We start from the raw sequence: 12710 nt of genomic DNA, 5'->3' as shown, positions 1-12710 counted from the left end.
TATAAAGACAGCCCTGTACGCCGTGCTTGGGGCCCAGACTGTAGCGGAAGAAGTCCTAATGACAGTCCTCACGGAGATCGAGGGAGTATTGAACTCCAAGCCCCTCGGCTACGTCTCCAGTGATATAGCAGATGTCGACCCAGTCACCCCCAACACACTCTTGATGGGGCGGCTGGACCCCGCGCTACCCCAGACAATGTACAGGCCTGAAGAAGCGAACGGCCGAAGAATGTGGAGGTACAGTCAAGTACTAGCTGACAAGTTTTGGAACAGCTTTCTACTCCACTACCTACCGTCTCTACAGACCCGCCAGAAGTGGGTAAAAGAGAGAGACAATTTGACAGAAGGAACAGTCGTCATGATTATCGACCAGTCACTACCCAGAGCTATGTGGCCGGCTGGCCGCGTAAGCAAAGTGATCACCGGTGCCGATGGCAAGGTCCGAGCAGCTGAGGTGCTCGTCCAAGGGCGAACTTACACACGACCCGTGGCGAGGCTAATAGAACTGCCCAGACTCCCAGACACTATCGATGACGACCATGACCCCATGACTTTGTGAGTTGACTGACCCTTACAGCGGACCTTGAGTGGTAGACAGTGCGGTCAATCTGTCTCTGCTTAGCTAATTAGGTGGGACTAATTAGGGGGCGGCTGTTGTGAAGGATCAGATTAAACCGAATATATATATTTATTTATGGATATATATTTAATAGTATTTGTATATCGTTTGATATCCCTTGTATATTCCTTGTACATATACACTGAATATCCCTTTGGTCTACTAACAGCCCATAATAGTTTCATTCTCTCATTGGACAAGAACTTGGCGCCAGCAGCCAAGCCCCTTGGTTCAAGTTCAATCGTGCCGACGAACATGTCGTTACTAGCCCCGGTTCCGCGTAGGAATACGTCTGCCGAAATACGAATGGTACTATTTGTTCACAGCGCATATATATATGGCGCAAGTAAAGTAGACCTTCCCTTAGCCCTTAGTTCTTTACCCTCCAACCTAGTGGCAAGACGTTAAGCCTCACCCACGATACACGTGTGGTGCAGTATGGTCAACTTGGCCTCAGAATGGCATTGAGACATTGTGTGGATTAATAGTTGAATTGTCATAGTTTGGCACTATACCGTCGAGTGGGACGTATTTCTATTAAGTTAATAATAGTCTATTATGTATGGTGCATCGTTCGGTTAGAGTTATAAAGTGAGCAGTACCCCCATCGTTTTCCTCGCGTTATCTAGAGTCTTAACCAGGCTGGGCAGACCACGTGTGGTGCTTTCATCCGAGGAGTTCTGGGCAAGGACGAGTGGACCTGCACATTGGATTACCTTACCCGGGCGACGGCGAGCCCTACACGGCTTGGATTATCTACTTGCTTTGGGTGCTTTGATTATGCCATGGATAACAGCCAACACTGGTAAGTGTTGGAACTACCCCCGAGAGGAGTCCAGGTGAGACGGCGCTCTAACCCGAGTGAGGTCGCCTCACGTCTCTTCGTTGTGAACCGGCAGCTACCGTCTACAAGAGGGCCCAACTGTATTCATCTGTGGACCAAGGTTCTGTGGGCACCGTGTTCAGCACTCTGAATTCTCCCAAGAAATCGTTGGCCAGATGGGATATCGCCAGCGGCTCTCCTAACCCCCCCCCCCCCCCCCCCCCCTACTGACTTACAACCAGCGGGACCCCCTTTAGTGTATCCAGCTATAATCATTAAGTACCATCGCTATAGTTCCCTAAAGAACCAGGTTGTATACTTGCTTCCTGCGTAACCAGAGATTGGACATTCAATGTTGATTTGCCTACGAATACTCATTTGCCTTACAAGTGCATTCAAATCATAAATGTCATTACGTGAACGTTGTATATACCCTTTGCTATATATTAAAGATTCGACGGATACATTTGTGTGGACTTGGTTTCATCAGGTGGGAAAGTGTTCATCATATCTATATCATGTACTGTGTGGCCAGTAGTTAAAGTACATAAAGCGGTAGTGGTTTAATGATACCATACTTATCAATACAGTCAGGGAATTGTACCCCTCAGTTACAGCTTGTATTCTTTACTTTTTACAAACGTCCCGTTCTGTTGATCCGGACAAGATCTCTGTACAGAATGTCGTACAAGATGTTGACAAAATAGTCTCTGGTTTATTGGTGCCCTTTTCGCGTTGGCTTTGCCCTTTTTCATGTGTGCAAAACACGGCGTTAAAGCCCCAATCAGAGCTCTTTTTGTGGGGTACGTATTGTACACATACATTCGTTTTGGTTTGAGTTTGATGATATGATATGATATTTTCATTTATAATGCGCCCCCCCAGCCAATTTTTACATCGGTCCGGGGCTCAGCCCGGGGGAAAAAGAATATGAATAAATAGACAGGACAATGGAGACAGGGAACCAGGCTGACGGACAGACAGAGAACATAACAGCAAAGTAACTCAATGATCCTCTAGAGTGTAAAGGTGGGTTTTAATCAAGGCCTTGAATGTCTGTACGGTGTTGGCAGACTTGATGTTGAGAGGGAGCTTATTCCACAGTGTCGGCGCCATCACTGCAAAGGCCCGGAAACCCTTTGTCACCACTTTGGCCCGCGGGACCCTCAGGCACAGTTGGTCATTCGATCTGAGGGACCTGGAGCTGACGGGTTGGACCAAGAGTTCCTCAATGTAGGCCGGAGCGAGACCATTGAGGGCTTTGTATACGAAGAACATGGTTTTGAATTTGATTCTCTTCCTCACTGGGAGCCAATGGAGAGAGACAAGGACTGGGAGGATGTGGTCCCTCATTCTGGTGCCTGAGACCAGCCTGGCAGCAGCATTTTGAACTCGCTGGAGGGGGAGGATGGTTTTGTCCGGAAGACCAGAGTAGAGGGAATTGCAGTAGTCGAGTCGTGAGAAAATGAGCATGATGATGACTTTCTGAAGGTCGCTGATTTTTGAGATGATGCGCAGTTAGAAGAAACAGGACTGTACCACTGATCTCACTTGCTGGTTGAAGTTGAGATCTGAGTCAAATAACACTCCAAGGTTTCTCACGTGAGAAACATGTACATCTGCATGATCTGTAGATGAAAACAAGCTTGTTGTAACTTTAGGTAAGTTTGTTTTTCTCCAGTATTCACAAACGTTTTTTTACCTGTTCGCTTTCGTATCAAGAGCTCAGATGATTACAGAATGAAAACAGGTCACCGTTTGCTATTTCTTATTTTCGGCAGTGTGTGTTTATGTTTGGATCACCAATTGGGTCTTTTTAATAACTGATGGCGATTAGATGGCTTTGTGAGTGCGCGATGTCCTGCCAATGCTAGAAGTCATGAGACTCACTTTGTTAAAGGAACATATCTGGTTTTACAAGCCGGCTGAATCCTCTCTGTCTCCAGGAGCAGTGGTGCCACAGGGCGTTTCGTTGTCAGCTAGTGGAAACAGAAATTGTTATTTGTTAGCAATACTAGTGCATGTCAATGGGAATATTGGAATGTGTCTTTGAAGATGCGAAGCATTCTCACGTCTTACACTAAGTGCCATGCCTGTGGGCTGCCACTAGGGGCAGAGTGGCTACATGTGAGTATGTCAACATGCGAGTGAATGTGTGAGTGGGTTAATGACATCTCTGGTTATAGAGCTGCTTTTGCATCTAAAAAAAACATATAGTGCAACTTAAGTAGTGGTTGGAAGGACTGAAAGCTTATTCGTGAGATCATTCGAAATGATCTCGCAAACCAAATAGATTGACCAGAACGATCCCTTTAAGCAAAGGTCTATTTGTGTTTGGAGTTTTGAATCTTTAATCTTATCTCCTCTCCCCTCCCCTCTCTCTTTGCTCCACAGATCGAGTTCGTTCCCCTCTCACCTGGTCTCGTCTTTCCTCACCGCCTGACCCCTGACCCCAACGATGGCCCACCGGTCTCAGAGTTCCTCCGTGGGGGATAACCCCCTGGACCCCAACTACCTCCCCCCACACTACCGCGAGGAATACCGCCTGGCCATCGACTGTGAGGATTCGCCTGTCCCTGGACCTTTTTCCTGTGTTTTCCCTGTCTACTCTCCTCAACAGCCCCCACCCTTGCGATGATTTACTCTCGTCTACTCTTCACCAGCCCCCACCCTTGGACATCCTTGATCCTCTACCTAAACGCACCTGTTGGGAGTTTGCAATCACCTCGGGAGAGTACATAGGTTGCAGACTCCCCTCCAGTCCTTGTCGGGTCGTTCTGTGTTCTGGACTCTGTATCTGTGTTCAGTGTTCATGGAGTTCCGGACGTTACCATTCTGTACGTCACCATCACCTGCCGCGTCTCCGGCGTGAGACGACGTGCCAGCCATCACCACCTGTCGCCGTTTGCCTGGAGTGGGACACCGTCTTCGCTCTCTAATTCTCTATGGGAGGTTTTCAAGTGTTCCCACTCCAGACGTCAAGCCGGCGCGGCATCGCTCCCTATTTTCCACGGGAGGATGGCATCTCTTCGCCCCGGTCCCCTGGGACCCCTGTGTTCTGCGCTGCCCGTCTGCAGCATCCGAGGAGGATCTCCGTGCCAAGCCTGGAGTGGTGTTCCCACTCCAGACGTCAAGACGGCGCGCATCGCTCCCTATTTCCACGGGAGGATGGCGTCTCTTCGCCCCGGTCCCCTGGGACCCCTTTGTTCTGCGCTGCCCGTCTGCAGCATCCGAGGAGGATCTCCGTGCCCAGGCCCCCGCTGTCGGGCCCCTGTCCCCGTGCCAGGCCCCCGCCGTCGGGCCCCTGTCCCCGTGCCAGGCCTCCGCCATCGGGCCCCTGTCCCCGTGCCAGGCCTCCGCCGTCGGGCCCCTGTTCCCGTGCCAGGCCTCCGCCGTCGGAACCCTGTCCTCATCCCTGTAAGCAGCTCTGGCCCTCGCCCTGTCCAAGGCCTTAACCCTGTTCTCTGTCCCTGTCTCCAGCCCGCCTCTCCGGGCCTCTGTCCCTGTCCCCCTCTCCAGTGCCCCTGGTCCTGGCCCTGACACTTAGCCCTGGTCCTTAGCCCTGGCCCTTAGCCTTAGTCCCTTAGCCTGTTCTCCTCTTAAAGGCACAGTGCCGCATTTTCCAAATTTCCTTGTCTCTAGTGTTTTTGTGTTCTCCCTTAAAGGGACTGTGCCGCTTTTTGTTATGTAATAAATAAATGCCCTGTTTTGGCTTACTCTCATACCTGTCTTGTGTTGTGCGATTGGGGTCGGTTACAAACCATAACATCGACGCTCTGGTAGATAACGACCTGCAGGTAAAGAGACCCTCATTGTCTCCATGTGAGAGAAAGAGTTGACTTGTATGTGTTATTGATAGTGCTGTCAGGCGATTAAAATAATGTATCTAATTAATTACAGGATTTGTAATTAATTAATCTAATTAATCACATTTTAATCGCATAAAAATATAGACTGCATACTGATTGGAGATTCCACAACAAGGTATGTGGAGATGGCAAACACAGAAAATATCTGTCTAGACAATACATCTGTGAAAGAGCTGGCCGAAATACTTCCAACACTAATCAGACCGGGAATAACAAAAATTGTCATTCACTCTGGATCGTTTGACATCCTGCGAAAGAAGACTGGCACAGAGACTTTGAAAGACGATTTCACACATTTAATGAACACACTAGACAAACATCAGTCTGTGTACATAGACACTGATGTGTCCATCAGTGGACCAATTGCATGCTTTCGCAGAGGACAAGAAGCATTCAGTCGACTCCTAAATTTTTATTCATGGTTAGGGGCTGCATGTCTTGTACACGGCCTGAAATTCATTGACAACTTCAATGTTTTCTGGAATAACCCAGAACGTTTTCAAAGAAATGGCTTCTTCCCAAATCGCTTAGGTTCAAAGCTCCTAGCAGCAAACATGCGTCATGCCTTGATGGCCTCCAAGAATATTAAGCTCATACCAGCACGAGAGATAGTCATGAAGGACACAATCTCACCACGAAGTGCAGCAGCACAAAGAAGTCCAACAAATAAAATTAGCTTTCCTAAATGACAGATCACTGAATAATAAAACATTCTTAGTAAATGATCTGATTAAAGAAAATAACTTAGATTGCATCTGCCTAGTAGAGACATGGCTAAATAATGACACAGCTACATCAATAATGATAGAAGCTTGTCCACCAGACTATAACTTTTTTCAAATACCCAGAAAAATTTAAGGGGCGGAGGAGTTGCAGCAATCTTCTCCTCAAAACTCTTGTTTAGAATCACAGAACTAGGCGAGTTCATGTCAATGGAATATTTTGCCATTGAACTAAAAACAGAATCAACTATTATTGTCATAATATACCGCCCGCCTAGACACTCACCAATATTTATACAGGAGCTCTCTGAACTGATCTCACTATGTGTTACCGGATATGATAAGGTGATCCTAAATGGAGACTTGAACATCCATTTTAATAAGAAAACAGACTCGAAAACTATAGAACTAAAAAATCTACTGGATAGCTTTGACCTAATACAGCATATAACAAATGCAACTCACAGGCTTGGGAATACACTAGACTTAGTTATAACAACAACTGGGCTAAGCATAACAAATATCTCAATAACTGAATTACCTCTCTCCGACCATCACTGTATATTTTTTGATACTCAAATAACCCTTACTAAAACAAAAAAAGAAATCATAGTTAAAAAGAGTCTCCTGATAGGTTTTTCAGTTCATTGATGACGAATATCCTCTATATATCTAAAGGCCTTAATGAAGAATATGCCTAGAAGTCTGTGTCTCTCCTCCCCCTGCATCATGTAGCAGAACATGCAAAATCCTAGTACCCTTGGCAGTTAGACATGCAAAATCATGTCCCTCCCTTTCAACACACACACACACACACACACACACACACACACACACACACACACACACACACACACACACACACACACACACACACCCATACACAGAGACATACACACACCCCCCTCCCTTTTCTCAAGAGTGTATAAAGTGACATGTAATATGGACATTCTGCTCTCTTGGCTCCTGCTCTCTTTTTGTCTACTGGTGATGTGCCCGCGCGGGGTGACTGTCTGTCTTCTTCTCTAATGAATAAAAGCTCCGTTTGAGAAATACTCTGTCTCCGCTTCGTCTTTCGGCCGACTGGCCCACTGGCAAATCAATTAAGAATTCACGAGGGATAGGAAATCCCTAACACTCCTAAACGACAAAGCTGAATCAAAGTTCATTGATCTTATCAGACTACATGAACCACACAATCATGACAGCTCTCTAAATGAAATGGTAGAAAATCTCAATGATGCAATGTCATCTATATTAAATTCTGTCGCCCCATTAAAAACGAAAAAGAAGAAAACTAGAGCCTCGCCCTGGTTAAACTATAATACGGTCAACGAAGAAAAATGGAAATGTCGTGCAGCGGAGCGAAAATGGAGAAAAACAAAAACCACCATATGCTGTGATATATACAAAGATGCTTTAACTGCTTATAATAAAACCATCCGCTTAGCAAGGAAAGATTACTTCTCTAAAATCATTACAGAAAATGCTGGAAACTCCAGAATCCTCTTTTCCACTATTAATGTACTACTCAACACTGCCCCTACACCTCCTCAGTCATCACCGGTTAAGTGTGAAGAACTTGCACTATTCTTTAACAACAAAATAACCTTGATCAGGGCCAGCATTACTCATGATGGAAATAAAGCTGATTGCGGCAAACCGTGCAATGTAACCATGAGAAGTTTCACATGCATCACATTAGATGTACTCTGCAAAACTGTCTCAGAATGTAACTCCTCCACCTCAGACATTGACCCTATACCTACAGCTTTCTTCAAACGGGTATTTAATAGTGTTTCAAGCCCTGTGCTAGATATCATAAACACTTCCCTTAGGACTGGTATTTTCCCGGATGCCTTTAAAACAGCAGTTGTAAAGCCATTACTAAAAAAACCTAACTTGGATAGTAATGAAATGGCAAATTATCGTCCAATATCCAACCTACCATTCATTAGTAAAGTACTTGAAAAGATAGTTTCAGTTCAAATAAATTCCTTTCTTGAAGAAAACAACATCTTAGAAGAATTTCAGTCAGGATTCAGAAAATATCATAGCACTGAAACTGCCCTCACCAAAATAATCAGTGACCTCAGACTAAACTCTGACGAGAATAAGATCTCCATCCTTATCCTGTTAGATCTCAGTGCAGCATTTGATATAATCGATCACAATATTCGAATCGATCGTCTTGAAAACCATGTCGGTTTCTCAGAACATGTGCTGGGCTGGTTTAAAACATACATCAGAGGGAGGAAATTCTATGTTAAACTAGGAGATCACATGTCTGATATATACGACAACAACTATGGAGTTGCACAAGGGAGTTGCTTAGGTCCTTTACTCTTCTCCCTTTACATGTTACCGCTGGGTGATATCATCAGAGAACATAATGTAGATTTCCATAGCTATGCGGATGATACACAACTGTACATATCTGCTGAACCAAATGATACAGCGATTAGCTCCATTACACACTGCTTACTGGCAATAAATAAATGGATGAGTAAGAACTTCCTGAAACTAAACGAGAACAAAACTGAAATTCTAATTATCGGCTCCAAAACTAAAAAAGAAACATTAATAAAGAACCTGGGGGGACTAACCCCTTGGATCAAATCTGAGGTCACTAGTCTTGGGGTTATCATAGATTTAGAACTGAACTTCAATTCTCATATTAGCAAAGTGACGAAAACATCGTTCTTCCATCTCAGAAATATAGCAAAAGTACGACCATTTATTAATCAGAACGATGCTGAGAAGCTAATTCATGCATTCATATCTAGCCGGTTAGACTACTGTAATGCACTTTTCACAGGTCTCCCTAAGAAAACCACAGAGAGGCTTCAGCTAATCCAAAACTCTGCAGCCCGACTGCTAACTAGAACCAAAAGGAGAGAGCACATTAGTCCAGTCTTAGCTGCTTTACACTGGCTTCCTGTAACATTTATAATTTACTTTAAGGTCCTTCTCCTTACATACAAAGCTCTAAATGGACAGGGACCTAGCTACATCGCTAACACTCTAATAAATTACACACCAGCAAGAACACTGCGATCATCAGCTGGTGGACTACTAGAGGCTCCCAGAAGCAGTCAAAAGAGGATCGGTAATGCAGCCTTTATCAACTATGCCCCAAAACTATGGAACAAACTACCCCAAAACATCAGGGAAGCCAACTCGCTAGACATCTTTAAAAGACAGCTTAAAACCTATCTCTTTGCTCAGGCATTTCACTGATAGATATCTGCTACCACCTAGTGGCAAGAGGAAACATCAGGGATATCCTGACACAACTTGCACAACCTGCACTATTCTTACCCTGCCTACTCGTATACACTGCCTATCAAATTCATGTGTCGGTTATTGCACTTTTTACTTCTTACTGATGACTATTTTTAAACTGAATCATTTTAAACTATTTTTATTATTTGCTAGATCCAAATGTGAAACACTGTGATTATTTGTTCATGCAATAGGTCCCACTATTTAGTATGGGTTCGAGTCCCTGTGATCTAATATCACTAAAGTTACAGTGTGGGTTCGAGTGTGATCTAGTATCACTAAAGTTACAGTGTGGGTTCGAGTCCCTGTGATCTAGTATCACTAAAGTTACAGTGTGGGTTCGAGTCCCTGTGATCTAGTATCACTAAAGTTACAGTGTGGGTTCGAGTCCCTGTGATCTAGTATCACTAAAGTTACAGTGTGGGTTCGAGCCCCTGTGATCTAGTATCACTAAAGTTACAGTGTGGGTTCGAGTCCCTGTGATCTAGTATCACTAAAGTTACAGTGTGGGTTCGTGTCCCTGTGATCTAATATCACTAAAGTTACAGCAATATGTACTGTGAAGTATGTTGGGAATTACAGGAGTATTACTGAATAGAGAGCCTATTAGGATGCTAGATCCTAATGTGAAACACTGTGATTTGCCATATCTTGCTATGCTCGCTCATGCCTGTATTTTTTATGTCCGTTCTATTTTATAATTTTTTGACTATTTTTAAACTGAATCATTTTAAACTATTTTTACTATTTGTGTTACTGAAAACTGTAAGCGGATAACCTATTGGGATGCTAGATCCTAATGTGAAACACTGTGATTCTACCTGTCTATCTTTTTATGCTCGCTTATGCCTGTATTTTTTACTGTTGTGAAGCACTTTGAACTGCAACCTCTGTATGAAAAGTGCTATACAAATAAAGTTATTATTATTATAACCATTTTAGGCCTGATATTCTATATTCTATAAACATATTTCAAATTGCATGTGTCCGGATGGCAGAATTCAGTACTGTATCTACAAAACCTTCTGTTTAATCATCTTCCCTTTATTCTTTATTTGCTTAGATTTTTCAGGTCTGGTCAATTTGTGCATGGTGTTATTCACATTAAAAAAAAAGAGAAAAAAAAATAATTGAATTGATATTCTCATTTGGTTCATTACAATTTACTCAAGCCTAGTAACAGACACAGTATTTCTGACACTGGGAATACATTCCCTGAGATGCATAGATGTCCCTAGAATCAGATACCAAGAACATGCAAATGGCCATTTCAAAAAAAAGTTTTAAATGTTTATTTTATGTTCTTATGGAATGAATGATATAAAAAAAATCTATACATTTATTATTATTATTTTTTTTTTTATTAATTTGGAGTTATTTTTCATAACGCGATAATTTGCTGTGTAATTAATTTATCTAATTAACGCGATAAACTGACAGCCCTATAGTTATTGAATGTAAGGCCTGTCATAGAATGTATTTATATGTGACGCACTGTGTTTTTAAGTAACCTGTTTTACGACACTAGCGTAAAGTGGACCTTTGACGTCTTTGACGTTTGCCGTGATATTCAGTACTTATATACGTGTGATGTCACCTGTATGCTGTTGCTCATTGGCTCATCATCTCAGAAGTAAACAAACTCTAACAGATCCCAGCATGTGTGGACAGTGGAATGCTTTACTTTACAAGGCCTATATTAGTTCATGGGACTTTTCAAACCTTTCTAATAGTCGTTGTTTCCTTGATGTTTGGAGTAGAGGTAGGGATCATCGCTTCGTTGAGGTCACCTGCTCCTGTTGGGTGACGGTCATCTTGCAGCCCCCAGTTGGGATCGTTTCATCCACAGCCAGTTGCCGCTTTGGCTCAGCAGCCTCTGACCTCTGACCTGACAGCCTGTCGAAGGGCCCTGCCCTCGGATTATATTCAAAGTGATAGAGAGTCTAATCAAATCAAATGTATTTGTAAGGCCCCGACAACACACGTTAATGTCCCCATGGGGCCGGACACGTCTTATTTTTTTTTATTATCTTTTTCCCCCTGCTTCTTTTTCCGATTTTTCTCCCATCCCACTGTTAGTCGTTATGCCAATTCCCAACCCCCTTCCTGGTTGTTGCGCACTTTCCCCTACTGTTGGTCCGAGAGGCCGGAGACTGTCACATGCTTTCCTCCGACGCATGTGCAGCCAGCCGGCAGCCAGCCTGGCAGCGCAGATTCTCACCGGGAGAGTGTAATGTGTGGGAGGCCGCACTACCTCCCTCCAGATCCTACCCTTGCTGTGCAGGCGCCCCGACCGAACTGTAGGGGTCGCTGTCCACAACGCCTAGGACCCACCCACGGCTCCCCTCCCCCTAACTCAGCCAAACGAGTTAGTATAGCGATCAGCCCGAGCCAAGGCAATGCTGACTCTCCGGGAGTCGAGACCGCAGCCTCTTGCATTGGTGACGAGCACAATCTCCGCTACGCCACCTGACCGCCCCGGACACGTCTTCTTTAAACAAGTCAAGAAGAAACATCGCGATAAATCAAGAACAAAACAAAAACACCATAAAGTTCAAACGATTTAAAATAAATAAAATAAATGCAACACTCCCAGACATACCCCACGCGAAGGTAAGGAAAAACTCACTAAAACCTAGCAATAGGAAAAAAATGCACCACAGGCAATGTGGAGAGAAACCTTAGAAGGGCCGTTCAAGGGGGGATCTCCCTTCTTAGATGTCGGTGATAGTAGTGTTGCTGTAAAACAGGCGAACAATTGGTAAGCATGCACTCATATGTGTAAGAGAAATATGTTTTTAACCCCGCACCTGTCCGCTGTCTCCACCAGGGCTACCATGAGTTCCTCCAGAGCGTCGACGTGGTGGACTTCCTGTCGCGGACCGAGATCGAACACATCAAGTCCACCATCCAGGGACCCAGCCACGCCCCCTCCGGTACCGTCCCGGAGCTGACCTATCAGGAGGACGAGGACGGCTCGTCGGACACCTACTGGCCGGTGCACTCGGACCTGGACGCCCCGGGCCTGGACCTGGGCTGGCCCATGCAGCAGCACAGCTTCATCGGGCCCACGGAGGTCACGACCACGACCCTGGTCAACCCCTCCGACCCGGACATGCCCAGCATCAAGGAGCAGGCGAGGAGGCTGATCAAGAACGCACAGCACGTGAGTCGAGCGGAGGAGGAGGAGGAGAGGGGGAGGAGGAGGGGAAGGAGGAGGAGGAGGTGGAGGAGGAGGAGGAGAGGGGGAGGGGAAGGAGGAGGAGGATGGGAGGGGGAGGAGGAGAGGGGAGGAGGAGGGGGGAAGGCGGAGGAGGAGGAGAGGGGGAGGAGGAGGAGGAGGGGAGGGGGAGGAGGAGGAGGAGGGGAAGGAGGAGGAGGATGGGAGGGGG

At 45.2% G+C, this 12710-nt stretch overlaps 1 protein-coding gene across 1 annotated transcript in view; it reads left to right on the top strand.

The window, feature by feature from the left end:
* LOC311247896 (protein FAM83H-like) overlaps window positions 1–12710 on the top strand; it is a 137724-nt gene that overhangs the window by 107686 nt on the left and 17328 nt on the right. The window contains 2 exon segments of the mRNA XM_084338872.1: window positions 3837–4014; window positions 12149–12484. Coding sequence (XP_084194998.1) covers window positions 3901–4014; window positions 12149–12484 — 450 coding nt within the window. The 5' untranslated portion in view covers window positions 3837–3900.

Source organism: Notolepis coatsorum, assembly GCF_963971535.1.
Source record: "Notolepis coatsorum genome assembly, contig: SCAFFOLD_265, whole genome shotgun sequence".
In the NCBI taxonomy this organism is placed as follows: domain Eukaryota; kingdom Metazoa; phylum Chordata; class Actinopteri; order Aulopiformes; family Paralepididae; genus Notolepis; species Notolepis coatsorum.
The sequence above is the reverse complement of the archived record's forward strand: the minus strand, read 5'-3'. Positions and strand labels throughout refer to the sequence as shown.